We start from the raw sequence: 27,941 nt of genomic DNA on the forward strand, positions 1-27,941 counted from the left end.
CGACAGGTCTGGTAACCTCCTGGTCCCCTGAAATGCCTATGCTATGGCTATTCAGTTTCATATAAATCAGTTATCTGGGAAAACTTCCTGACATAATCTTCTAGAATACCTAATAAATAAAAGTCAGGGTGAATGACTCCACTCCTGGGGAGGCCTTAGGGTTAGCTGGCCATGTTGGTGCTAAACAGCTACAGCTGAGGGGTTGAGGGATTTCAGGATCCATTTAGTCTTCCTTGGCCATGAACTTTGCACCATGGATGCCCCTTGATACAACATTTGTTTCTAAATAGCTAGGTTAGTGATACTATATAACTGCTTATATGGCTCCTAGTGGCTATAGTATCTGAGTACCTAGTGCTAGTGAAAAACAAGAAGATGTAGTTCTAAGGAGTTTCTAATACAAAGAGAGAGTGGATTCTGACCATCAGTCTCACTACTGTTTCCAGTCCTTTCTGGCAACTGTTCTTTCTGCAGAGTGTTTGTTTATCCTAATGGTGTCTGACCAGTCTTTCTGTTACACTGATATGAGATTTAGTGCTGTGTATCTTAACATCAGCACTTCGGGGTTGTTCAGTCACATGCCATAAATAATGTGCAGATCTATAAATGCACTAAAAAGCTGAGCAGCTTTTAGGAATCATTCTTGTGTTTTGGTCTATTTTTTGACAAATGGAGAAATAAAGTTATAAAACAACTAGGATGTTAATTTCTTCTTCAATATATAAATTAATGGCCTGAAACTTTCAGTCAGGAAAACAACTTTGTTTTAGTTTTACTAGCACACATACTCTCACCTTTAGTTTGTAATAAAATTATTGACATATCCCTAAACTGAGCCGTGGCAAAATAAAATAACAAGAGCCCTTTTGAGGTTAACAGGAATTCAACACGTATAATTTCAACAGTCTCTCTCAACAGAGAGAAAACTTGATCTGTCAAATAAATAGGAGTGAACTTGCTGAAGAACTATTAGAAACAGCAACAAGTCTCTAATCATGTAAAATATTGGGCTGTTACTCAGAGGGTTGGTGGCTGTCTTATACCCATCAATAAATGGTCATTTAAGAAATGAATCAACACTGGATAAACGCCACTCATAATTTTCACAAGATCAGGTGGATCAGTTTTGTAGGAAAAACAGTTTTCTGGAGCTTCAGTGCACTGCTCATAGTTCTGAATAAGAGCAAAGATCAACAGATTAACTGCTTTCTTTAACATAAAAGGGGAGACATCAGATGGGGGCTATTTAAGCAGCTGAGGCTGAAGAACTATATTTAATAAGTGTGCTCACAATAACATTTTGGAGAATAAGCCCTGAAACCTGAGAAGTTTATCTATGCAAAGAATTAGTTATAAGCAAAATACATTTTTCTAAATTTGCATTTTGAAGTTTTGAACAGCAGTGAGACAGTCTAGGAATTTATTTTAAATATTAGTAAGATCTGCGCATTGGGCCATGATTAGTGAGGATGCTGTAATTTACCAAGAGGGAGAGGGATAGCTCAGTGGTTTGAGCATTGGCCTGCTAAACCTAGGGTTATGAGTTCAATCCTCAAGGTGGGGGCCACCTAAGGCTCTGGGGCAAAAATCAGCACTTGGTTCTGCTAGCAAAGGCATGGGGCTGGACTCAATGACCTTTCAAGGTCCCTTCCAGTTCTAGGAGATAGGTATATTGCCATATATATGTATATATTTTTTAAGTCCCATCCTCCCCCAGCTCAGCCAGGATTAGCAGCTAAGCCCAGCATAGTGCACAGAACTGGAAGGGACCTTGAAAGGTCATTGAGTCCAGCCCCATGCCTTTGCAGACTTCAGAGTGGGCTAGCTAGCCAAGTACATATCCAGGGTCCATGATGGGCTTGTAATACCCACGCTGAAGACCTCTATTTTTCTCCCAAGTCAGCCAGAGTATCCAGCAGGAGAACTGTCCACATAATGGCTGCTGCACTGTTTGGACTCTTAGACCCATTCAGTTTCAATGGACTGGTGGATGTCTCTCCCCTGTGAGTGAGGCTTGTTGAAAATTAAGTATAATGAACTCCCTTTTTCAGTCCAACTTGCAATCTTAGACCTCAAGCACAGAAATTATGATTTGGATACAAATCATACTATGTAATTAATACAGACACATACGCCAATGTATCATCACACATCACATTCCTTGAAGTTCCACCAGGTTGCAAAGTTCCAATGAAACAACAATGCTATGTCCACTCCTTATGGGGTAGACTAGGCCCAAAGGTCCCCAGCTGGAGGCCTCAGGGTTCTGCCACACCCATCCCAGGGAAGGAGCAGTGGAGAGGTCCTCCAAGCAGGCTAGAGTAGCTGCGGGGGAAGCAGCCAGTCAGGGCCTAGGAGGGCCATATAAAAGTTGCTGCAGAGCAGCAATCAGTGGCTATTTGGAGTGGGAGAATAATGGACTGCAGACCTGGCTGCCTGGAAAAGCGGCAGGGTCACAGATGTTTTTTTGGCAGGGACCAGGAGAGCATTGAGGGAGCTCCTGGCTGGTTGCTAGGACTGAGTAGGGACTGAGCTTGGAGTGGGCTGCAGGAAGATAGTGTCTGTAGGGAAGCCCTGGGGACAAAGCCTCCAGGGGATGGACTAATTAAAGACCAAAGTCAAGGGAGGGAAAGAGAGAGAACAGGGCCTAAGCCCTAGAAGGGGTTTGTGCTGGTTAACATGTAGACAGTGTGACTCAACCAGAGCACTGTGTCACTGACAGACCCAACTGAGAACCACTGGAATGGGTCACAAGAACTAAAGAACGCAGACTCACCCAGCCAGAATGGGGCACTTGTGAGAGGTGGGTGCGAACCCTGTTACACCATTATAGAAAAAACTCAACCAATACCCCTGGTCTCAGGTTTTTCTGAGATAACTGCCAAGGATCTACTCTTCTGTATTTCCACTGTGAATTTTACAGGAATCAGAAGTTAAGGTTGTTAGCTTTTACGTAAGCACTGTAGTGGGTTGAAGGTGTGCTATTTTTGGTATAGCAAACTGTAATTGTTTCCTGTGTTGAGTATTTCTACATTCAGATATTCATTATTCCATAATCATTAGCATCATCACACTCATCTTACTCATCAAAGCACTTCTGCAAAGAAAAAAAATAAGGTGGAAATGTTGCATAGTTTTGTAGTGAGAATATTTATTACCTGCCAAGCAGAAAAATACAAATTGTCTTCTCAGGCTAGAATATTTTCCTTAGCTGCTGCTTTCTTTACCAGTAAGTAGTAAAATATAGTCAGTTATTAAGCAATGGGTAATAAAGTTTTTACATATATTCATCCACTGAACTTTGGATAAATTTGACCAATAGATTTAGATCCTTTCAGATTTTTTTCTGGTGTCAAATGTTCATATTAAAAGTGACTCAGCAACTGATGTCTCAGATAAAATATCAGTCTCCAGGGGGTGGAATTTTTCCCTCACTTTTCTGTATGATCTGTGATTCTGAATATAAGACCATCAGGGTAGTGGAGATAATTACTCATTATCTAAACTTACCATAGCTGGAGAAAGAATGTCTAAAACTAGGGAAATTGCTATAAAAATCTTAAACAAGCCACCACCACAATTGCAGAGATGTAGCTAATTTAGTTCTGCTACTCTATCCCATATAATGGACACAATTCAGCAGTTAGCCAAAATAATAAACAGTGCAAGAAAGGTTAGCTTATTTACATTCTGCTGTTAGCCTATCAGTATCTTAAGATGGCTTCCATATGAAGCTTGGATGATCTAATAGGTGTTATCCTTCTCTAACTTCTCTAAAGAAATTGGAGACAATAAAAATGAAGGCACTTGGCTTTTGTTTAAATGGATCTTTTAATGGCCCAAAGTTGGACAGGGGTTTACCAGTGCCAGTGAGAATTCTGAAAACAGTAATCTTAATACACATTTATTTGAGAGACAATTACACAAGCAGTAATTAAGGTTACATGGTATACATTCTTTTCCATAAGCCTCTGTTCCCCAAGGATAAACCCTCAGTATCTATGTTGGCCTTACACATTATCCTGATTGGCAAACAAAGCAGATATAGCTACCAGCTGTAAATGGGTACTACTCCTCTTTCCTTTCTCAGGCAGTTGGTCTGTCCCTCAAAGCAGGGCCTTGGTCACCCTGGTTCTAAAGTCCTTTGAGGTGGGGTCTCAGTTACTGATGACTTCTGTCTCAGTCTCAAACCTCTTCGGATATTTATCTGATCTCATTCAACGTGTTTAGCATTTATATACCTTTTTGTTCTCAAAGGAATCATGTTCCAGAAATGTGCCTCGCAGTCATTTATTACTGGTTTTCTTCATAATTTTGGAAGGGATTGCAAAGTGGACACACAGACAGACCAAAGCTCAGTCTCATAAATCATTCACTCATGCTCTTAACATGAGCGTATATAAATAGGGTCATTCTGATCCATGTTTGCCATGTCACCAAGTTCACTGATTGCATGATCTTACATGTTGTTTACTTTGTGAGCGGGTTCTCTGCTGATATATTCATAAGTTTGGGGTTAAAACACACACGTCCATCTAGTCATTTGTTAACTATTCCAGTGTAATTTCAGCACCTCCAGTAGTATTCCACTACATTTATCTAATGCTAAGAAAATCCTGCTCCCAGAATCCTTTAGCAGGTTCAGACATACCAAGCCATACCAACTCATGCTTGCCACATTCATTCGTATCAATCACAGCAATTCTTAATAATTTGGCACTGTCTCAACAGTCTTCAGTCTAATCAAAAGAATAACTGACCTTATGATAGAAGGCAATGTCTCCAGGACATTAGTGTAAATAATCATCTATAGAACCTAAGTATATCAGTTTTAGTTTCTTTATATCATTCCTTTAGTTTCTGCTTCAATAAAGTCTGTTGAATCATTGTTTATATATCACTTTGTTCCTGAGTAATTAAAAGTCAAGGTGTTCTAAAATAATCACCTGTTTTATGACAGTCCAGGTTTTAACAGATGCCCTTAATTGCTGCCTTGAGAAATGGAGGTCTGGGTTTACTCACTCATTTGTCCCAGACTGGTAGACCTTCAGCTTCACAGAAGATCACATCAACAGCTTTACAGAATTGCACTGGACTCAGAGGAATAGGAATTAGGGAACTATATTGGTTGCCTCAATTTGATGGAGTAAAGAAGACACCCAAGAGGAGGAGGAGATGATGATGATAATGGTTTTATATGCAGTAATGCTTAGTAAGCACCATCCCATTCTGTGAAGTAGTAAACAGTGACATAACAGACAGACGGGCCCTTCCCAAAATGTTTACAATTTAACATGGACTATATAAAATGGTTTAGAGCCATTTATAAATCTCCTATTCTGTGTACTTCTAATATGCCTAGACACAGTGGTGGTAGGTACATCTATGATATTAGAGCTATGATGTAGAGCTATTATCTAAGAATGAGAAATATAGAAGTAAAGTTATTTCCATAGGTAGCAGCAAACAATACATATTTTAAATATACCAAACCAGATCCTCAGCTGGTGTAATTCAGTGTAGTTCTGTCAGAATCAGTGGTGCTATGTGTGATTTACATCCAGTTGAAATTGTGGCCTACCATCTGTTAAAGTTGTTACTTTTACATCAGAGTCTGCTTTAAATAAATAAAATCCATCTAGTATAAAAGATAAAATGACCTACTGCTGTTGAAAGAAAAGTACTTTTAACACATTATCTCCTCTGTGACGACTGTAGATTTTAATCCCCAATGACTGTACATTTCTTATTTCCTTCTTTCACACTGCAGAATCTAAACATAACTATTTTGTTAAACTGACTAAACAGCTTTCAGTTTTTGTTAATTCTTTGGAGATTTTTAATTGCTCTGTATTATCAGATCAAGAAGAGAAGTATTTTATGGTTAATAAATGATTAATCATTGATTTGGTAAACTCAAATATTTTTTATATTTTCATTAAGCTTCACAGTCCTATTAACATTGTGGTTCTCAAATTAAATTAGGAGAGACTTTTTTTTTAACATGTGAATATTTGGGTTCTGAGTTAATTTTTGGGAACTTTCCTGAGCCAATTTCTGACCTTACATACACTTCTTGAGAGTAACAGGAAGTGGGGAAGTTGCTCAGGTGTAACTGTGACTGAGGGAATATTATATAATATTGCTAACCTCAATAAATGAGTCAGGCCACCCAAAATTCATGACACGGGCTTACAGATCATAAGGTTTAAATATATAAATATGGGTTCTTTTTATTTGCCTTCTGGTTTCCAAGCCTTTCCAGCAAATTTACCTCATGTTTATTTCCCTCAGCCAGGACTGGGGCTTTTAAGACCCTTTAAAATTGTTCTGTCCTCAATGTAAAGGGGCCTGAGCTGGGGTGAGGATTTGTGAAATGGAGCTGAGACTTAATCCACCAGGTATAAATACAGCCCCCCTCTCCTCATGGAAACTCCAGGAGGAACTCTGTAAGGGAATCCCCTTGGACTTCTCCATTGTCTGAGTCCCCTTTGAGGGATTTAAAGTGACAGGAAGCAATCTGTCCCATTGACAATATGGGATGAATTAACGGTAGGGCGTCTACTGATCTATAACTAGAGGCACAAATATTCAGATTTCATGTGGTGGGTGCAAAATAGCCTGGCAAATTTTGTCAGTGAAAATTTTGCCTAAGTACAAGGAGACTTGGACTCAGTCCTTGTGAATATTTACCCTGAGACATGTTAAGCTTTAAGGTTATAGTTTGAAGCACATTGTACAAAAAAGATGTATTGTTTACACTATTTGAGTGGTGGGGTTTTAATACAGCCTAAGAGTCAAAGATCATGCCTTTCTGTGTTGATTTTCATCCTTAAGATAAGTTTTGCTAGATTTTCAGTAAGGTTTTGTACTTCAGCTGTGACGTCACCTACATTAGTTAATACATACCAGTATTAATAATATGCATACTTTTGGTGAGATATTATAAAAATTATTTCATACAGCCTGATGCTCTCTTCCACCTAATCAAGAAGTGAGCACTGCCAGTAGAGAGGGGTCAGGAAACACTGAATGGGGAGTAACATATCTGTGAGATTCCTCAGGATTGTCCCATCTCCCCCTGGCCAGGGCCGGTTGTTGGAACTTGGCTGGAGAGTAGCTGATATCTATTGCATGCTCTCCAAAAGAGTCTAGAAATATTCAGAGGGTTATCGTCACAAATTAAAGCTGTCCCATGCAGCATTCACTTCCTGACCATACCTGCACAAAACCCTTATCTTAGGTGGAGCAGAGGAACGGAGAGAAACTGGGCTATCAAAGATGAAGGGAAAGCAGGACAGCCTCTCAGCAGGGTTAGATCTTCAGAGTGTAGTGGTCATGCAACCTAACCCTAACCCTAGGCCACAGCCTGGGTCTTTCGAGGCTGGAGCTCCCCAGCACCTCGGCCTTTCCCCAGCCCTGCTCCGCTCAAGTACTCTGTCTCTAGCTCCCTACAGCCAGGCCCTTCTCTCTCTGAATGCAGGGAGAGACTGCCTGGGCTTCTGGCTCACAGCCTCTTATAGGGGCCAGCTGGGCCTGATTGGGGCATGGCCACAGCTGAGCCTACTTTTCCCAATCAGCCCAGGCTTAGCAGCTCCCAGGCACAACCTTCCCCCAAGGCTGTTTTAAGCCCTTTAGGGTAGGAGTGGGGTAACCACCCCACTATAGGCCCTCTGTTCCCTTCTTAGCTTTGACCTTGAAATAGAAGGGTACAATATGTTGACAAAGATTAAAAGCAGTGGCTCATTATGCCTTTAGGCATCTTTGATTGTTCATTGTGGAAGCATAGAGTGAATGTCCTTTATTGCTCACTTCATTCTGAAAATCACATTGCTGTGTGAGCAATTAAAAAAAAAAAACATTCTCCAGTCATAGTCAACAATTGACAAAGAACAATTAATTTCTGTGAAATGACTGACATTTAACTTTACCCAATTTAGCTTATACCTGATTTTTGGATGAGTAGTTCTGCTACTAAAAAGTATGACTGGTCATTGTACGTTGCTTCAACTATTTTACATGCACGGTTCTAGATAGAATTCATTTTCAGATGTTAGAAATGTAGATATCAACTCTGATATAAACTTAAGTGACCTTGACTGCACATCAGCAGAATAAGGAGTTCAAATTGTAAATTAATTTGTCTGCTTAGCATTACTATTAAACAGGAGAAGTAGAAAGAGCTTGAAATACATGATTAGTATTTATGATCTTTTAAAATTATTTTATTCCACCAGAGAGTGTGAGGAGGGAGGATTCAATTATTTTCTGAAGTTATTTTTTCTCTTTGCATGGGTTTGAAATATACATTTAGGGTTTTCTTCTGAAAGCTGGAAGAGTGAGGAGTTGAGCAATTAATCTTTTCTCTTCTGTAAGGCATGTATCTCTGTTTACTCTGTAAACTTTACTGCAATATTTTCCTCTGTTCTGAATTTTTAAAACTCACAATTTATTCTTTCATTCTTTTATTCTTACAGTATTGTTAGTGTTTTAGATCCCTTTACAAAAGAGTGTATTACAAATCTGTCTCACACTTACAATTGTATAGAACCATTTTTTTTAATATTTCCTAGTACAACTCTACCCTGATATAACGTGACTCGATATAACATAAATTCGGATATAACATGGTAAAGCGGCTCTCCGGGGGTGGCACGGGAGGCTGTGCACTCTAGTGGATCAAAGCAAGTTTGATATAATGCGGGTTTGCCTATAACGCAGTAAGATTTTTTGGCCCCCGAGGACAGCGTTATATCAGGGTAGAGGTGTATATTTTCTATTGCTACCAGGAGCTACTGGGTCCAGTTCTCTTTGAGTCATTCGGCACTCCTTATGCTCTCTCTACCCTCCACCCATTCCCCTTTCAGAGCTGTTGGAGAAGCTATCACAACCCCTTTTGACACTGTTGGGAATTGAGAATTGAAGCCTCCCTCCCACTTCTCTGAATGATCAGGTCATTACCCTGGTCCTGACTCAGCCCTGTTTGAAAACTAAGTTCAGCTTCTTTCTTTCTGAGAAACGCTTCAATGAATATCTTCAGCTTAAATATCTGCCTCCAAGTCCAATTATCTTAAATAGAAGCCAACTTTATTTACAAAGTACTAAAAATAAAAATAAAGACATAAAATTAAAGTTGGCTAAAAAATATACTAATTTAGTGAGTCATTATCCAAAAGTATATAAACCAGGCCCCATACCTTAGTTAGAAGTTATTGTTTAAGGGCCAAATTCTCCTCTGACTTATACCTCATGCAGCCCCATTGACTGCAGTGGACTTTTGTGAAGAGCAAATCAAGGCAGAAATAGAAGTAATAACAGTTGAACATATTACACAATGGCCAGGCATTTCTGGTGACTCCTTTTTTCTACACTTGGAGTTATCATCTCTATGGAGTCCCCAAAGTCAGCTGTTCACCACCAGGTGGTTTCTTTGTGTCAAGTGGGACTCTAGAATTAGTCATCTTTCCATAGGTGCTAGCAGGGACGGCTCTATGTTTTTTGACGCCCCAAGCACGGCAGTCAGGCGGTCTTCGGCGGCGTTTCTGCTGCCAGTCTGCTGGTGACATAGATTCTGCAGCCTTTCCTGCGGATGATCTGATGGTCCCACGCCTTCAGCACCCTCTGCTGAATTGCTGCCGAAGCTGCGGGACAGGCAAACCTCTCGCAGAAATGCCGCCAAAGGCCACGTGACTCCTGCCCACACAGCAACTGGCATGCCGCCCCCCACGGTTTGCTGCCCCAGGCACGCACTTGCTGCGCTGGTGCCTGGAGCCGTCGCTGGGTGCTAGAGCTAAGGGTGTTGGGAGTGCTGTTGCACCTCCTGGGGCTTGAAACAATAATAAGAACCCAAATACATGGTTTCCACCTTCAGCACCCCCACTATAAAAAATGTTTCAGCACCACTGCACCTTTCCTTTTGTGAGATGAGAGTTTTACCTAATTTAATATACTGTTGTGGAATGACCCAAATCTTGAGTCAATCCAGAGTAGTGCAATTTATTTCTTCTTGTTAAAAAAATAACAAGCTTGATTAGATTAGCTCTTATACAAAACTGATTTTCTTCCTTATATTTGCTTATGCTATGTTCTTGTCTCTTCCTGTGTTAATATTTATGTGGATGTTGGTATGCATTATGAATAACAAAGTTTTTCTCTACTTCCAATTAATTCTTTGCTCTAAGGAGTGCAACTAGCATGTTTTCTTAGCACATACACATAAAGTCTCATTCACTCACAGAAGACATTCAGCATCTTTTGAGAATGCTTCATTACCATGCAAATGGAATCAGTCCCTGTGCAAGTTACATAGTATGATTTATAGAACTCAAATATTTAAATCATCAAGATTTAATTAGCAGATACAATTTATATCAGGATTGGGCTAGACTCCATCCACTATAACAGAGATTTCTATTATTGCAAAAAGACATTCCTTTGGAATGATATCAGATAGCTGGGTAGCCTTACACTGACCCTTAACTTTATACCTTTGTTGTTCAGTTTAGTCATGGTTTTTTTATGAATGTTTGCCACTGGAGTGCAGTTGCCTTTAGTTTCCAATAAAGTACCATTTAGATGCTTTGGGATTAGAAACAAAAAAACAATTTAGTACATCAAAAATATTGTATAAAAGCAGTAGTACAGTAAAAACTACATACAACAGAGAACAAAAAATAACAACTTAAGGCTCAGAAGCAATTTCATTCCAGCATTCTGTAAAATCCTGTTTATTAGGTAGCAATACTATAATCAAGATGTAATGGGAAAAAAGAAAAACTATGATGACACTTTTTGATTGTCCAATGCCAAAGGGAATTATTTGTATTAGGAAAGCCACCTGCTGTATGATTGTCCAATCTCAAAGGGGATGATTTATATTAGGAAAGCCACCTGGATTGTGGTTATAATTGGCAAATAACCAAATACTGTAGAATGGCATAAATTCATTTATTCTGACTACATAAAAGTGCTGACAGTGTAGACGATACTAATGATTGCAAAGATGTCATGTGAGTAAAACTGGACTCAGATTTAGATTTGATGTTTTATTTTTCAGAGCAAAAATATGGGTTATTTTGCAATAAGTCTGACAGAAGTTTTCAGTAAAATAACTAGCTCCAACCTCCAGTTTTCATACTTTTAATACTATTAAGCTAGCTTTCACTTTTTATGACATAGCATTCTAAACATCAGGAAAAAACTGTAAAGCGATCTTATAAAATAGGTCTTTCTGAAAATAACATTTTGAAAAATTTCAAGAACAAATGATTTGGGGTGAATATGTTCATCTCTGGTGTGCGGCATAAATGGCTACCTCGCTTGGTTTCAATACAGAATTGTCCTTCTCTAGAACATTCCATATTCCAGAAAGGGATTAGCTCTGTCTGAGCAACACATTCACTTTTGGGCCAATATTTCTGAGAAATAGGGCCTTTTTGATTCCGTGAATCCTTATTCTCAATTTGTCTGTTACAGGTGTGAGTGACATAAAGGATGTGCCAAATTCCAAAAATAAAACAAAACAAAAGAATCTGTGGGGAGGAATAGCTATAGTGGATAGTTCAGTTAGATGCAGAGCCACTGAAGAGATGGTAGATGGGTATACTATGTATATATGCTGCACATATCTCTGCTAATGGAACAGTTGAAAAGCAAAATATTTACAATTAAGAACTGGAATCCGAGATGGCAATTTGTGACAGGTTTATTCTGCATACTGTATGTCTCATGCAAAGCTAAAGAAAATGTATCCTTATCCTCGGATCAGTGCACTGAAGTGCCTCAACATGGAGAGACTCTGAAACACAGAATAGACTTTGGAAATGCAGCACCTCACTAATACTCCAAACAGATCAGTTGGGAATCAGAAGCATGTGCGCTGATGACACAGCATGAGTGTAGAATGCATGTCATTTTTTATTTAAAGATGTTGTTGAAGTAAGAAAAATGTATCAAAATAGTACTTCTGCCATAACTCTTTTCATTAATTCCTCTCTACAGAATAGTTTCCATAACTTTAACTTATATTGGCCCCCTTCTGTTTCTGCGTGCGCTCTCTCTCTCTCTCTCTCTCTCGATGGGCTGATCAGAGCTGAACTGCACATTTTATTCAAAGTGAGATTATACCATTGATGTATATAATGACAAATGGTCATCTTCTCTGTAGGCCCAATGTCTAGTTAGTCTGTTTTACTAACTCTGTGCATTGCAGTTGTTTTATTAAATTGTACATAATAACACTTAACATCTTCTCTTTAGTTAATTTAGAACCCAGCAATGTGTACTAATTATTCTTTCTAAATGCTATTATTTACTATTTGTATTGTGGTAGTGCCTGGATGTCCAGTTAGGGAGTGGGCCCCACTGTACTATGCACTATACACATAATCTAAATAAACAATGTGCATTACCTTGGAAATTAGATGTTCTGGTGCCTTAGGATAACATTTGTTGAGAATCCCTTAGTGAATCTTAATCCATTTTATCTCCTCTCTTGAAAACATACAAATTAGACATGTCTCCAAGTAAACAAAAGCATTTTTTATAAATGTGTGTGAGGAAGGATGGAGTTGGGGTTTAAAACAGGACCAAGACTGAGTATCAGAGAGGTAGCTGTGTTAGTTTGTATCCACAAAAATAATGAGGAGTTTGGTGGCACCTTAAAGACTAACAGATTTATTTGGGCATAAGGTTTCATCAGTAAAAAACCCACTTCTTCAGATCTGAAGAAGTGGGTTTTTTGCCACCGGACCAAGACTGAGAAGATCTGGATTTCTCTTCATAGTTGTGCCAAAGATTATTGTGTGTGAACTTGGCCAAGTCCCTTTATCTCTCTGTGCTTTGGTTTACCCATCAGTAAAATAAGGGTGATAATCACCTGTCTTGTAGGTACTCTGTGTTTTTATTAACTGTTGTATGCAAAGTGCTTTGAGATCATAGGATGGCTGGTAGTATGTAAATGCCAAGTATTATTTCATTATTATTAACAGACATGAGCAGAGCAGGAAAGATGGTCCACCTGCCCCCATCCTCATTGCCTTACTGGACTAGACAGCAGCCAGTCCAGAGCTCAAGGTCCCAGTAGCATTACCTCCCCCACAAATATGGAGCAGAGCAGCCTGTCAATGACCAACAGTTCCCAGATGCCACTCTCACCATTCAACATCAGCAGCCAAACTAGAGGGAGAAACCCTTCACAAGCCCAGCCTCCTGACATCACCTAAACAAACTGCTGTGCATGTTTACGCCCTGGATGTCTCTCCACCTGCCTCTATCACAGATCACATCCCCTTTTGTTGCTCTTCCTTGCCATCACACACCATCTCTCCCTTGTTCCCTCCTTCCTCATACCCTTCCTGCTCTCCACACTTCCTATGCTACTATTTCTGCCCTCCCCATTTCTGGCCTTTTGGCTGCGCTGAACTCCTTCACCACCATGTCACCACTGCCCCGTACTCCTCCAGCTCCAAATGTTCCTCCCAGCCCTCCTTTCTTCAGAAAAGGGAATAATAATCGTTATCGTAGAACATAAGTACAGCCATACTGGGTCAGACCAAAGGTCCATCTAGCCCAGTATCCTGTCTTCCAACAGTGGCCAATGCCAAGTCCGCCAGAGGGAATGAACAGAACAGGTAATCATCAAGTGATCCGTCCCCTGTTGCCCATTCCCAGCTTCTGGCAAACAGAGGCTAGGGACACCATCCCTGTCCATCCTGGCTAACAGCCATTGATGGACCTATCCTCCATGAACATACCTAGTTCTTTTTTGAACCCTGTTATCACCACCACTTTTGTTCAACACCATTGCTATTTTAGAAATAAATCATTAGTGCCAGGATACATGCACAACAAATCTAAGGAATTATGATTTTATCACTGTAACCCTGATCTATCCACCCAAGGCACCCTTGTCCATAGACTGTAAGACATGGAGGATGGGAAACGTGGCCTGTTATTTGTCTGCATGATGCTCGGCATGTTTTTGGGTGCTCTGTAAATAAATACATCTTATGCTGTTCACATTTTATTTAAGATGTAGCTCATTTTGCTTGCAATATTGCTCCTTAAACCATGCACCTCATTTCAAGACTAGAACATACAAATTCAGTTTTTGGTTGATCTGAACAGAACCATACATAAATGGATACTTTTAAACTTCAGTTTGCAAAGAATCTCTCATTACAATAATAAATATTTAGTACTTACAGACTGCTTTACTGTTATATTAATCTGCCCAACATTCTATGATGTAGATAGGAAATAACTTGCAAACGGGAAAAGTGACCAGTCAACACCTTAACCCTGATGAATGTGCATATTATTTTTCTTCCAAAACCCTTCATCCTTCTCCCTTTCCTTGATGACTACCTCAAAGTATTTTCGGCTCCACTCTCTCCTTCTCTGTTCACGTTCAGGCAATTCCTACATCTTGCTGCTGCTTCCCTTTGAATTCTCTCATTCCTCAGGACCTCCATTACCAAGTGACTTGTCCAAGGCCACAGAAAAAGTCAGTGTCTGAGCCAGAATTTAAACTCAGCAATTTGTGATGCCAAGTTCTGTGTTCAGACCTGTAGAACACAATTTCTTTCTGTCTCTCTCCATCCAGTAGAGTCAGTTCATGGTATTAAAAGCAAGATACCCTGTGACTTGCATTCCTAGCAGCCTTGTATATGACTATAGTGAGTACACCATTCCTTTACTGAAAAGGAAAATTCAGTTCCTGTTTTCATGCTAAATTTTTAGCATGAGCACAGAGTTAAGATGGATAACTAAAGACACAAAATTTGAATTGGGATCCAGATATCAAACATCTGAAATTTCTGGATTGTTTCCATTTGAAATTCCGCCTATTATGAAAGTCAGGGCCATGTGCAATCATTGGTTCAGGAACTGTACACATACAGGGTTTGGGTCTATCAGACACATGGGAATATTAATGCTAATTACTTCTTTTAAAAAGTATAACATTACCTTCATTTTAGTCTGTTTGTAGTTTGATACCTGTATCTAAAAATGCCTGATAATGTCATTTCAGATGATGATGGAGGTGTTCATCAGTAAAATCCAGATCCATTTGTGAGCCTTCTCTTCTGTTACCCTTCTCTCTGGGTGATATCATGTTTCTGTGGATTCTATGTTGATAATTTCCAAACTTATTTTTCTACCACAGACCTCACGCTCTCTGACAAGTCCTGGATCTTTGCCTGTCTTTCCACTATATCATCCTGTTGACTGGATGACCAGTCAACACCTTAACCCTGATGAATGCGCATATGATTTTTCTTCCAAAACCCTTCCTCTTCCTTCCTTTCCTTGATGACTACCTCAAAGTCATTTTTGGCTCCACTCTCTCCTCTGCTCACATCCAGGCAATTGCTACATCTTGCAACTGCTTCCCTTTGAATTCTTTCGTTCCTCAGGACCCCCATTACCAAGACTTTAATCCATATTCTAATCCTCACCCACTTATTGAAAACTCTTGCTCTCTGGCATCTATCTCTCTACAGTCTGTCCAAAATGCAACTGTAAGGATCCTTTTCCTGTCCTGCTGTTCTAACTATGTCTCCCACCACCTGGCTCCACAGTTGCCAACTTTCATGTGGTAAATAAGGACCCCGACTTTCACAATAATCCAAAAATCAAGCTAATCTCATTTCAAAACAAGGCCAAAACAAGCCAATCCCTAAGAATCCCAACACTCTATGTGACTAGATCCCCCCGGCATGCAGTCTGGGACTGTAGTGGGACCGCTGTGCACCCCTGACTCTCTCCCCCTCCCTTGTCCCTGCTTGCCGGAAGCCGATCAAAAAAAGATGCAACAAGCCAAACAAGCAACACGCTATAAACCAAAAACTAGCCAACAAGCAACTCACAAGTCAATTAAGCTAAAAACCAGCCCAATTTCTTTGTTTCTTTCATAGGTTTGGCATGTCTTCCTGGCTTCCTTCCTTTTGTCTATAAAGTTCAAGCTCTTCTTAAATGTCAAGGCATTCTAGAGTCCTACACCAACCTAAATATTAGACATTGTTTCCTCCTAAACTTCTCCTCTCTCCCTGAGAGCTGCCTTGGGGCGCCATGCTGAAAGGTGCTCAACCCCATGACCTCATTATAATTGCAGTGAGAGCTGAGAGCACCCAAGACTCTTGGAAACACACAGCACACTGTAAGATGGGGCCCCAGTGCTTTCTTTTATTCTATTTTTGCTTTTACCATGGCTCCTTGCACTAGAAAAACTTTCCACTTAATGTACTACAGGCCCTCAATCACTCCTTATTTCAGAAGCTTCCTGCAGGAAGAATTTTACCTACCATGAAGATACATCCCTCTGTGATTGCCTGAGTGGAGCTTGTTTCTAGGTAATGAATTTATTATACTGTATACTCTTCATGCTCATGCCTTAAGCTTGTGAGTTGGAAAAGAGAGGATGTTCTTTTATGTCACGTTGACCAGCAGTAAAGAGCCATATTCACCTTATGGGGAACACAAATAATAAATGATTAATAATAGTTTCATCCAAAATGCTGATATTATTTTTCTAAGTGTCTGAAGTGAGTTTAAGGGCTATGCAGTGGCAGCATCTGGAACACAACATTTAGCTCTGGTGCCATGACCGTTTGTATATCACTAATTCTTCCCCAGAGATTGAGATTTAATAGTTTCCATCTTTTGAAATTTTCTTTTATTTTTCAGACAGTAAAACTTGTATTGTCTACAACAACCTTAGCCTATAATTTGTTTAATTCTAAGATAAGATAAATTTTTAATTTTCCACTTTGTTTTCCTTGAACAAGACAGAGATTTGGAGAGAAAGGGAGGATTTACGATTTTTCCCAATTGATTTTACAACCTAGTACCTTACCAAGATTATTTTTGATCTCTAGATTTTTCATCAGAACAAATATGGGATCTTTAACCACTAAGAGAATGCAGCTACAATAAACTGTCAGTTCACAAGTCTTCTCAAATGAATGCATTTCTGAGCTAGATTAATAGTAAAGGATAGCATAGCTCGATTCTATTGAATCACTAAAGCACACATAAAAGGAAAGGGGCATACTTGACTTGTAGCCTATGAAAATGTATTTAGTTTAATTACATTAATAATAGCAAGAATTCCAGCATTTATTAAATGTATCCTGATCACTGCCTTCAGTTGCGTTGCTTTTTAACCAGAGCTAAATATTATACCTACCACATTATCGCTGTGCCAGTTTATTGCTGACATGTGTTATAGTCATGTTTAGCTGTGGGCAACTATGTGACCTTTCATACATGTTAACTAGTCTTCACATATTTTTAAAGGCTATAGGACTTTGTAAGTACAAAGTAAAACTAAGCCATCTAAGTCTGTGGTTCTCATCTCTGTGATATGTATGTTGTTTTACCTGAAGGTAGGCATCAAACACCTTTCATCCCCATCACGATGACTCTCTAGAGAGCTCCATATGGAAGTATTTACAGAGCACATGTATGATGCATTCTTAAGAAATTTTCCCTGATTGGGATATCGTTAACCATCATATTGATGTGTTCACCAGAATAAAATTACACTCTCCCATCGCTGTATTGGCTGTTCGGTACTAACAGCAATAAGAAGTTTCTTATTCTTAGTCATGAAGGATTCAGTGTGGCATTTAAGGCACAGCTCTGTGTTAGCTATCCAGCCCCTGAAGTAAAATTCCTCCCAGAATTCTCCTGCACTCAGAGGGATTCCATCCCACTCACTCTTAGTCCCCGTGGGCCAATGCACAGGGGTGAAGGACTTTGGCTCTGGCAGTTCTATACCCCTACCCATGGCCTATGGGATGTCTTGTTCTAAGAAATGCATTTAGGGATAACATTTGTGAGGCACTACTGCTCAAGGACACCAGGAGTGGGCAAAGATCTCTTAGTGCCCTCCCTTCCTTGCATACTCATAGAGCAGCATGAAAAAAATCTGTAAAGAAATATATAGATTTGGTGTTTTGAAGTTTAATCCAATAGTGCTTTTATATGTTGTATACTGAACATGTATTGATGGCAATCTATTAATTTTTCCTTGAAACATATGCGTGGATACTTAGATAGTGCAACACCCCTGAACTCAGAAAACAAAACCAATTGATATTATCAACTCAGGTTTGTTGAATGCAGAAAAAAACATATATCAAGTATGCAGTAGGTGAGCAAGTCAGGCAGGGGCAGGAAAAGAAGAATGATGGAAGAATTATAAATAACCCTTCCTTCCAGTTTTGCTTATTCTTAAAAGCAAAATGTAGAAACTTTCCTGGAAAGTTTTGGTTCTCAAACTACTATGAAGTTGCTATCCCCAGGCATCTGTCCCAGACAGGTCTAGTTTGAGAACCAGTTTGGTACTCAACAGCAGAAAAGCAAAGCTTTTCCTGAATTTGGCACTAATTTAGAGTAATATATTTGGAAGGACAACTTCTTCTTTTCAATATATTGTACAGGGCATATGCATGCTTTACTTCAGCCTCAGTATATTGTTACCTTTCTTTAGCTATGTTTGACTGTGCTCATCTATTTATAGTAGTATTGTCAAGTGAACCCTGTTCTATGTGGGTGAAATTCACCCCTGTATAGGGGGAAAGTACAAAGTTGTGCACTACTAAAATCTCTCAAACTCTGATATGGGAGTTAAATGGAACTTAAGAATTGTACAGACCTTGTGCTGGCCTTCTACACATGAGTAAAATTACGTAACCATTTTCCCTCATTAAATATACTGTGTCAATGCACCAATGCATTGTAGAATGATGAGCCCCTGGTCTCCTGTCATTTATTCCTGTGTAAATCAGTGGAATTGAGAAGAGAATCAGGCCCAATGTTCCCCACTCTGTTTAAAAGGTAATAACAGCTGGAAAATTCAGAACCAGATTTCAAACATCCCATCTAGAGGTATTTCGATCTGGGGCTTTGTTTTCAGCCCCTGATAGAGCTAGACGCCAATTTTGAAATGTTGATCTAGATCCAGTTTTAGATTCTGAATTCTGTTGCTGAAAGTTGAGGCTGTAGTTTGGGTCCATGGGCAGAATTCCTTAGACCAGGGGTTCTCAACCTTTTTCTTTCTGAGCTCCCCCCCAGCCAGCCCCCCACCATGCTATAAAAATTCCATGGCTCACCTGTGCCGCAATAACTGGTTTTCTACATATAAAAGCCAGGGTGGCGTTAGGGGATAGCAAGCAGGGCAATTTCCAGAGGACCTATGCCACAAGTGCCCCCATGAAGCTACATTGCTGAGGCTTCATCTTAAACTCCTGGTGGCGGGGCTCAGGGACCTGGGATTCAGCCTAATCCAGTGGGTCTTCGGCTTTCTGCCCTGAGCCCCAGCAAGTCTAATGCTGGCCTTGCTTGGAGGCTCACCTGAAACCTGCTCAAGGCCCTCTAAGGGGCCATGGACCCCTGATTGAGAACTACTTCCTTAGACTATCTCTATAGTATGACCTAAGGATTTGAGTCCCCTGCTCACTTACACATAACTGTGCTAGCTCTCATTAAGCTAGCACAAATATAATTAGCAATGTAGCCATGATAGCACAGGCAGAAGCAGCAGAGGCATGGCTTATCTAGGCCAATTGTTATGTACCTGCCTAAAACTGGTGCCTATGGCTATATGTAAGTATTATGTGTACAAACCAAAATAACGATTGTCCCACATAAACAGAAAAATCTTTGTGCTAGAGAGCAATGTATACTGTAGATTATGATAACAATGCATAAACTATATATGAGGACTTCTCATATTGTAAGTTAAATTATTATTACTCAAGCCGGTGCTCCCATACTTTTGTTCTTCTGGAACCCAGATCTTTTTTTCTTTTCTTTTGTTCTACCTTCTTTTCTTTTTTTTTCCTTCTTATTTGTTGTATAATTTTTCACTAAACTTTTTACTGAATATTATAGCTATTTGAGACAGTACATAATTGTTGTATTTCTTGGGATTTTATGTACATTTTACCCTTCTATATAAGTGCAAGAAAAATACCCAGGGGTGTCTGAATTTCCATTGATGTCATTTTTTTGTTTTGTAAACTTAGCATTCAGGTCATGAGGTTTTGTTTTGGTGATTAAAAAAGTACATGTTGGTTTTGTTTCTACTGAACAGAGTACTAAATCAGAAAATTTGGATATAAAAGTATGTGGTAATTGCAGCACTAAATAATTCAGGTGCCAGTAGCTGGAGCATCATTCCTAATGCAAATATAGCATACAGAGAACACGATAAAATAGAGTGAATAAAATGTCATTCTGTTTTATTCTCTGTGTAGGATATTTATGTAAGGAAATGACATTTGAGTTACTGGTGTGTGAATGACCTGGCACCTGAATTACAGGCAGGCTTCCCTAAATGCCCCGCTGATTTCAACACTCACATCATAGTAAACAGTTATTTTTTATGCTGCAGATTAAAATTGAGTCTGAGAACACTGAAGAATCATTTCACAATGGAAATGCAGCTGGTCATGCTCCAAAATCTCTGTGATAAGTCACATATTAATATTCAATGTGGATTAAATTTAGTTTTAGAATTAAAGTATGATGTACCGCAGTGCTGAAGATTTGTTACTGTACAGAAAGTGGTTCCTCTTTATGTATCCTGCTGGTATCTTAATAGGGACTAAACTTAATAGGGCCTCTGTCTAGATTCTAGTGAACTATGTACCCATATCTCCATTGTTATAGCTGACGTTAATGGACACACATTATGTGTAGTCTCGGCAATGTGGCTAAAGAATGACAGGGCGTGGTGTGATCTGATCATCTACACTGATCCCTACAGGTAATCCTTTCAGAACAAGGCTGTGGCTTGTTCACAGTTAAGCTTGCGTGGCTGTTGCCTGCTTTCTGGCTAAGCAGAGAATTTTATTCTCCAGAGTATAGATGTGGCAACTTTCACAAAATTAAGCTGAGAGCTTTTTGTGCGGTTGGTTTTTTTTTTAGGGAAAGAACAAATGGTCTAAACCACATATAGGATTATTTTGTATTATGAAAGCTATTAACTGAATGTTTAACTTGTGTATTATTAACCACTCATCCTTAATGGCTGTTTTGGAGTCTTCGTGTCTGAGAAGTACTTAAGTATCATGATAGTGGACTGAGTTAAAAATATATAGATAGGATCAAAGAAATATATTCCTTGACCTTTAACATTTCACTACTTCTAAAATGATTTTCTGTCCTGAGGAATGAATTCCATTGAATAACATTGATTTCCTGTTTTGTTTTGTTTATCTGAAAAATGAGGAACAGCCTTCCTGCTGCACAGATGAAATAGTATAACTTCAGAATGATAGACAGACAGATACTCTGTGACTAAAATAAGAATATGTGTTAAGGAGTGTGACCATGTTAATTATATTACATGTAAAAAGCAACAGAGTCCTGTGGCACCTTATAGACTAACAGAAGTATTGGAGCATAAGCTTTTGTGCATCTAACGAAGTGGCTATTCACCCACGAAAGCTTATGCTCCAATACTTCTGTTAGTCTATAAGGTGCCACAGGACTCTTTGTCGCTTTTTACAGATCCAGACTAACACAACTACTCCTCTGATGTATTACATGTATTTACTTTTGGAAACTAAATAAACATGGTTTTAAATTGTTTTGCTGTAAATTAAACTCTCTAATTAGGCTCCAATAACCAGGAAAATTTCCTTTATACAAGATTAATGTATTTAATATTGGAATTATAAAGTATGTGAAAAACATGCAATCCATTTTATTCTCCAATAATTCTGAAACACCTGAACTCTACCTTCTCCCCCCTACACACAAACACACATGCCAACCAAAATTTGACAAGAAAAAACATTCCTCTAGGGCTGTGAATTTATATGCAAAATTGTAACCTAGAGACGATTTTAACTGTCACAATAAACCCCTGGTGATAGTTTTATAACTGAGAGCCGGGAAGAGCCTTGAGTACAACCTCACTAATGTGATGCTGTAATACATAACCACTCTAATTTGGAACTAAGAGCCAGTAGTCAAATAATACATTTGTGGAGCGGTAATGTTAACTTATTTTTCCTTTAAAATGAAATCCACTTATGAGATCCTTAATAGTTTCCTACTTTAATTTTGCTGCTGTGATTGTCTTTCTCTTTAACTCCTCTATGGAACACTTGCAGTGAAATCATTATGCAAATCACGGAATTGACCTCATGTGCAAATTGCACCAACTCTATTATCTCTATCATAAATTAATTAGGAGAAGCATTGCACTAGAAATGCTTGTCATCATGGTTTACATTAGGAATGGAGCTACCTCCAAACAGATTGCTTATCATCTCTCTGAATGTGCATAAAGTCTTGCATCACTGTCAGATGAATAAAAGTAGCCTGAATCTTACTAGACACTGACAGTGTTGCCATGGAGTTGCACTCAGATTTCAAGGCAAAGATAAAGCTGATTTCTAGATAAAAAATGAGTTAAAAACAGAAAAAAAACTAAGATGGGTAAACAAAATTCCAAATTGCCTATTATAAGGTTTGTCTTTCTTTCTGTTCAGCTCAGTGATGTTGTGTATATTTAGTTGTGGTTTTTTAGTTTAAAAAACCCATACAATCAATATTTCATGGTGAGGAATTGTTGTTTTAAGGGAAACTGATCATGTGGTATATTTTGTTATTCTGCTTTGTATTGAAACAACAGTAGCTTTAATGGGTCTGTCGCCAGATATTTTTGTGCCTGTGCAGGAGATAGAGGAACTGTTATTGCTTCGTTAGCCTGATTCTAGCAGTTATATCTCCCAAGGCAATTTGAAGCATCCTCTTCCTTGTACTGTCACATTTAATAATTTCAGAATTTGCTCTGAAGACACAGCTCAGATATATGCTTACATGTGAATTTCAGGGTATGAGCCAGCACATTCAATAATCCTTGTTAAGAGAGTTAACATAAACCTGGCTGACAAGTGATAGAATCAATGCCATAACAGTAATCCACAGTAGAACTATCTAATAAATTGAAAATAAAATGTGTGGTCCCAGTTAACATCCTTATAAATTTTCATTTTATATGAAATACATTATTGTACATTTTTACTACTTTACTGTTATGATCTCTTAATAATGCTTTGAAGAGTAAAACTCGTTTTATTTGATTTTATGATTTCTCTTAATAGTGGCTAGCATTCAGAAGCTTCCTGCAGCATCTGTTTTAACAGACATCAATTTCCCAATGAAGGGAAGAAAAGGAATGGTTGACTGGGCACGAAACTCAGAAGACAGAGTTGTCATTCCAAAAAATATCTTCACTCCAATGTCATCAGGTAAAGAAGCATTCAGGTATTATATTTTATTAGAGGATAAGTGTTTGTTTAATAGTTAGACTGAGGAAACTGGGAAGTATGGACTCATCTGGCTAGTGCTTAATGTCCTAGTGCTTTTGCTAACAATCTCTAAAATGAGTCTTATAATAATAATAAAAATACTTACCCAGCCTTAAATATATGTGGTGAATCTTAATTAAGGTAGGTAAAGAACTTTCAGATTCTTGGACAAAAGATCCTGGAGAAGTGCAAAGTATTTGCTTCATTGTATTGCCAATATTTTCAATATTCAGTATTAATTCATGTCAGGCAAAATCTTGGGATCCAGCTATTCTGCACAGTGCTCTCCTTGCAAACGTATGTTTGTAGATGACTTAAAGCTATTCTATTCATTGCCCTGGTCCTACAATCGCTGTGATAGCAGGGCCAATCTTGCTCTACCAAATTAGAACATCCTAAAGGCTGATCTGACTTGTACTGGCTAATCCTCCCCAGAGTAGTTACACAGGTTTTAGGGACAATATATACCAGTGGTGCGGTGCAAATAAGCCACATTAGAGTATCTGCCCCCTTCATATTAAAAAATGCCCCCTAAAGATAGTTCCTCTGGATATATCAGAATTAAGACAAATACATTGGAAAGCACTGACAGAGTTTACTACATACTGATGGATCTTATTGAAGAGCAATTCTAAGTGGATGACAGGATATGGATCACTTGTTCTGTTCATTTCCTGTGAAGCACCTGACAATGATAGAAGACAGGATACTGGGCTACACAGACCTTTGGTCTGACCAGTTCTTATGTCTGATATGTTCTAACATTATAAACAGAGTTCTGCAGAATATATTTCACAACAATGATGATTAGGGCCTTACCAAATTCACGATCCATTTTCGTAAATTTCACAGTTATAACATTTTTAAAATCTTGAATGTCATGACTTCAGATACTTAAATTTCACGGAGTTGTAAAAGAGCATGAATATGTATTGAAAAACAGAAAAATATAAACCTGTAAAGCCCTAAAGTCAGCATTTCTCAAACTGGGGGTCCCGACCCAAAATGGGGTTGCAAAGCTATTGTAGCGGGGTCACAGTATTGCCACTCTTACTTCTGGGCTGCCTTCAGAACAGGGTAGCTGGAACGTGGCAGCTGCCAAACAGGTGCTGAGTTCTGAAGGCAGCGCCACCACCAGGAGCAGCGCAGCTTTCAGAGCTGGGTTCCCAGCCAGCAGCCGTTGCTCCCTGGCCACCCAGCTCTGAAGGCAGTCACCACCAGCAGTAGGGCAGAAGTAAGGTTGGCAATACTACTATGCCTTACTTCTGTGGAGCTCTGGGTAGCGGCACTGTGTTCAGACCTGGCACCTGGCCAGCAGGCCCTGCTCTCCAGCCACTCAGCTCTGAAGGCAGCACAGAAGTAGAAGTGTCAATACTGTGATCCTTCTACAATAGGCTTGAGACCCCCTTTTGAGTTGGGACTCCCAGTCTGAGAAACGCTGTGTACTTGTATATACTTTTACTCTATAGTATAAAAGAGTATAGTACACGGTGAAAGTATACAAAAGACCAGATTTCATGGGGGAGAGCAGATTACATGGTCTGTAATGCATTTTTCATGAATTTGGTAGAGCCCTAATGATGTTTTGTTTAAAAATAAAACATATATTGGAATGATAAATACTATGCGTAGAGGCATGTGCTGACTAAGATATTTTTAACTTTTATTTCTTATTTTAGAACTAGATGAATCCACTGTATTTGTGCTTGGAGCAGTGCTGTACAAAAATTTAGAACTTATTTTGCCCACTTTAAGGTAAGAAACTATTAAGATATGCAACATAAATTACATTACTTCAGGGACATGACTGTAGGAAATCTCAAGGTGAAGTCAGTCAACAAGGGCCATATTTGTTTATGTAGTTTTTTATAGTATAGTATAAACTTTTTACAACTATTATTTTAAAAAATAAAATTGTCTTTCTTTAATTCATCATTGTGTATACTATGTTAATGACTTGTTAATCATATTGCTTTATTGTAAATGTTTTTTCTGAACTTAGCTTGGGGGGCTGGGGCTAGGGTAGGAAGGGAGTTTCCTTTGTAAGTATGAAAGCTGATGGATAATTGTAAAAAATATTCAGGCTTCATGTGCTTGTACTTAAAACTGATTCTCACCAGTTTAGTGAAAGTGCTCTGGCAAGGATATACTGATTGTGCCTGGCCTCACTTTCACGAAAACCACCACCATTAGCTTCCAGATACATTTTCGATTAAATTTCATTAGCAGAGGCCAGTAGGGTTACATGAAGGGACTTTTTTGAAAAGAAGAAATGCATACACCTGTACAGCTCAAATTCTTCAGTTCTGAGATCTGCACAAGTATCTAAATAGAAAAGGAGAGCTCATTTTACTCCCAGGCAGCCTAAAATACTAGAAACCAGTATTCTCCCTTTTCTTCCCGCACCATTGAATCAAATACCTCTATGTTTTCACACAGTCTTATGTGCAGTAGCTACTAAAGATATCTTTTTTGTTTCACAATCAATCAATGAACATTGTTTCATAATAGTTATAAGTGAAGAAGAAACCCCAGACACTTTTCTCTCCCTTGCCCAGAGTTGGAGTGAAATCATGACCAAAAGGAGATAGGAGAAGAATATGCAGATTTTTTTTTGCCAATGATAATCTGAAAAAAATAAGAAGAAAAAAGAGGTTAGTCCTGAAGAAAATAGCTTCCCAATTAAGTTTTAATGTGTTCTGCACCTGCAGTGGCTAGCCACTGCTTTTTTAGGGTAGACATCTCTACGCAGTGCACCATTCTCTTCGCCCCTCCATACCTTAATTAACTAAATGTCAACATTTTTCTATTTGGCATGCTAACTCCTGAAACCAGGAAAGAAGCCAGGAAGAGTTGTTTATGGAAGCAGTTTCTCTCTATTATTCCACACTCTGAGATACAGAGCCAAATGATTATCATATTCAGCTGTCTCTGGAATACCTTAGGGAAAGTCTGCCAGCCACGGAAGAGCATCAAGGTGGCCATGAATCATTCAAACTTTTATTTTATAAAGAGCTAGCAATGGCCAGGCCCTGTCAGCAGTCCTAGCTTCTTAATTTTAATTTATAGAAAACAAGTCTGGACTACTGAAGTCCATCCATCTGCACATTCAAAGCTATTCAGGGCACTCCTCTCTGTACTCTGGATGGATAGGAATTAATGACTCATTGCTTCCCCCATTGAGGTTGATGGAAAAAATCCTAAACTGCTAGACTTCTTCAGTGAGTGATTGGGTCCTAAATGTATAGTGAACAGGGCATTGTGAGTCTCGAAAGGAGTACAGCTATTCTGCATGTGATTTTTGCCATTGACTCTGCTACTTTCAGCTGGTTCTTGGCTTCCACAGCAAGCTGACATCACCTCTGAACAACTGATCAGCCTTCCATAAAAAGTGAGCTTCCAGGCCTGTGTGGCTTGGTGCTCTAAGTGTCTTTATTTATAAATAAAGCCTTTAGAACTGCAGATGAGATGATATAGTTATCTCCGGATGCCCCACAGTGTGTTCTGTGTAAATAGAGTCAACTTTTGAGCTGTCCATATTGTGATACAAATTCTGCAAATGTGGTATTGTGGGTTATGTTTGTGTATGCACATCAAGAATAAAAACCTAGTGTGTATAAGACCTTCTGAATGAGGGCATTAGTATCTTATGTAGATTGTTGCACTTCATCAATATTTATTGTGAGCGGCGGGCAGAGGACAGGCAAACAGAGGGAGTTTGCCTGGGAACCATCTGAGAGTAGCTAAGGTGAGTGCTGCATTAGGGGATTGTGTTGTGAACTGGTGGGGTGAATGTCAGAGTGTTTGCTGTGACCATTTGTTTGACTAGAACTAGTTGCAGGGTATGTTTGACGGTGTGCTTGTTTGTGACTGACCATGTGTGCGTGCGCGTGCGTATGTGTGTGTTTGTTTGTTGGTTTGTTGGTTTGTGTAATAAGCCTCTGTCCCAAATCTGGACCTTAGCGTCCAAAATCTGGGCGCTTAGCATGAACCTCCAAGCTTAATTACCAGCTTGGATCTTATCTCACTGCCACCATCCAAAATTTCCAGGGTTTTGGCCCCCTCTGGTCTCCCCAAACCTTCCCTGGAGAGACCCCCAAGACCCAGAAGCTCTGAGTCTTACCGGCAAGGGAAATACTCCACTTCCCTTCCCCCTCCCTCTCCCACCCAGACTTTCCTCTCTGGGCTAACTTGAGAGTATTGATGCAATCTCTTTACATCACAATACCAAGAAGCCTGTCCCCTCTCTTCCACAAAGAGACAAACCTCAAACACAAGGAAACAGAGATGATTTTATCTCTCTTTCCCCCTCCCACCAATTCCCTGGTGCTGCCGAGCTTATCCTGAGAGAAAAACTCAAACAAGTCTTAAAAAGAAAGCTTTATATAAAAAAAAAAAAGAAAAAGACATAAGAATATAAACTCTGTATCAAGATGACAATACAGGGCTATTGCTTATAAGAAAATATGAATAAACAGTCTGATTCAAAAAGATATCCAATTTGAAACATTCCAGCAAGTTACACACATGTAAATACACCCAAAACAACATAAAAGCCTATATTGTTTTTCTACCTGTACTTACAAGTTGGAAACAGAAGATTAG

General features: G+C 39.1%; 1 protein-coding gene across 8 annotated transcripts in view; it reads left to right on the forward strand.

The window, feature by feature from the left end:
- Positions 1 to 27,941, forward strand: part of ADGRB3 (adhesion G protein-coupled receptor B3) — a 643,293-nt gene that overhangs the window by 371,679 nt on the left and 243,673 nt on the right. For all 8 annotated transcript variants that reach the window (XM_075063748.1, XM_075063744.1, XM_075063743.1 and 5 more), the window contains 2 exons: positions 23,130 to 23,276; positions 25,016 to 25,091. In XM_075063748.1, the coding sequence (XP_074919849.1) occupies positions 23,130 to 23,276; positions 25,016 to 25,091 (223 nt within the window). The remainder of the gene's footprint in view (positions 1 to 23,129; positions 23,277 to 25,015; positions 25,092 to 27,941) is intronic.

Source organism: Chelonoidis abingdonii, chromosome 3, assembly GCF_003597395.2.
Source record: "Chelonoidis abingdonii isolate Lonesome George chromosome 3, CheloAbing_2.0, whole genome shotgun sequence".
Taxonomy (NCBI): Eukaryota; Metazoa; Chordata; order Testudines; family Testudinidae; genus Chelonoidis; species Chelonoidis abingdonii.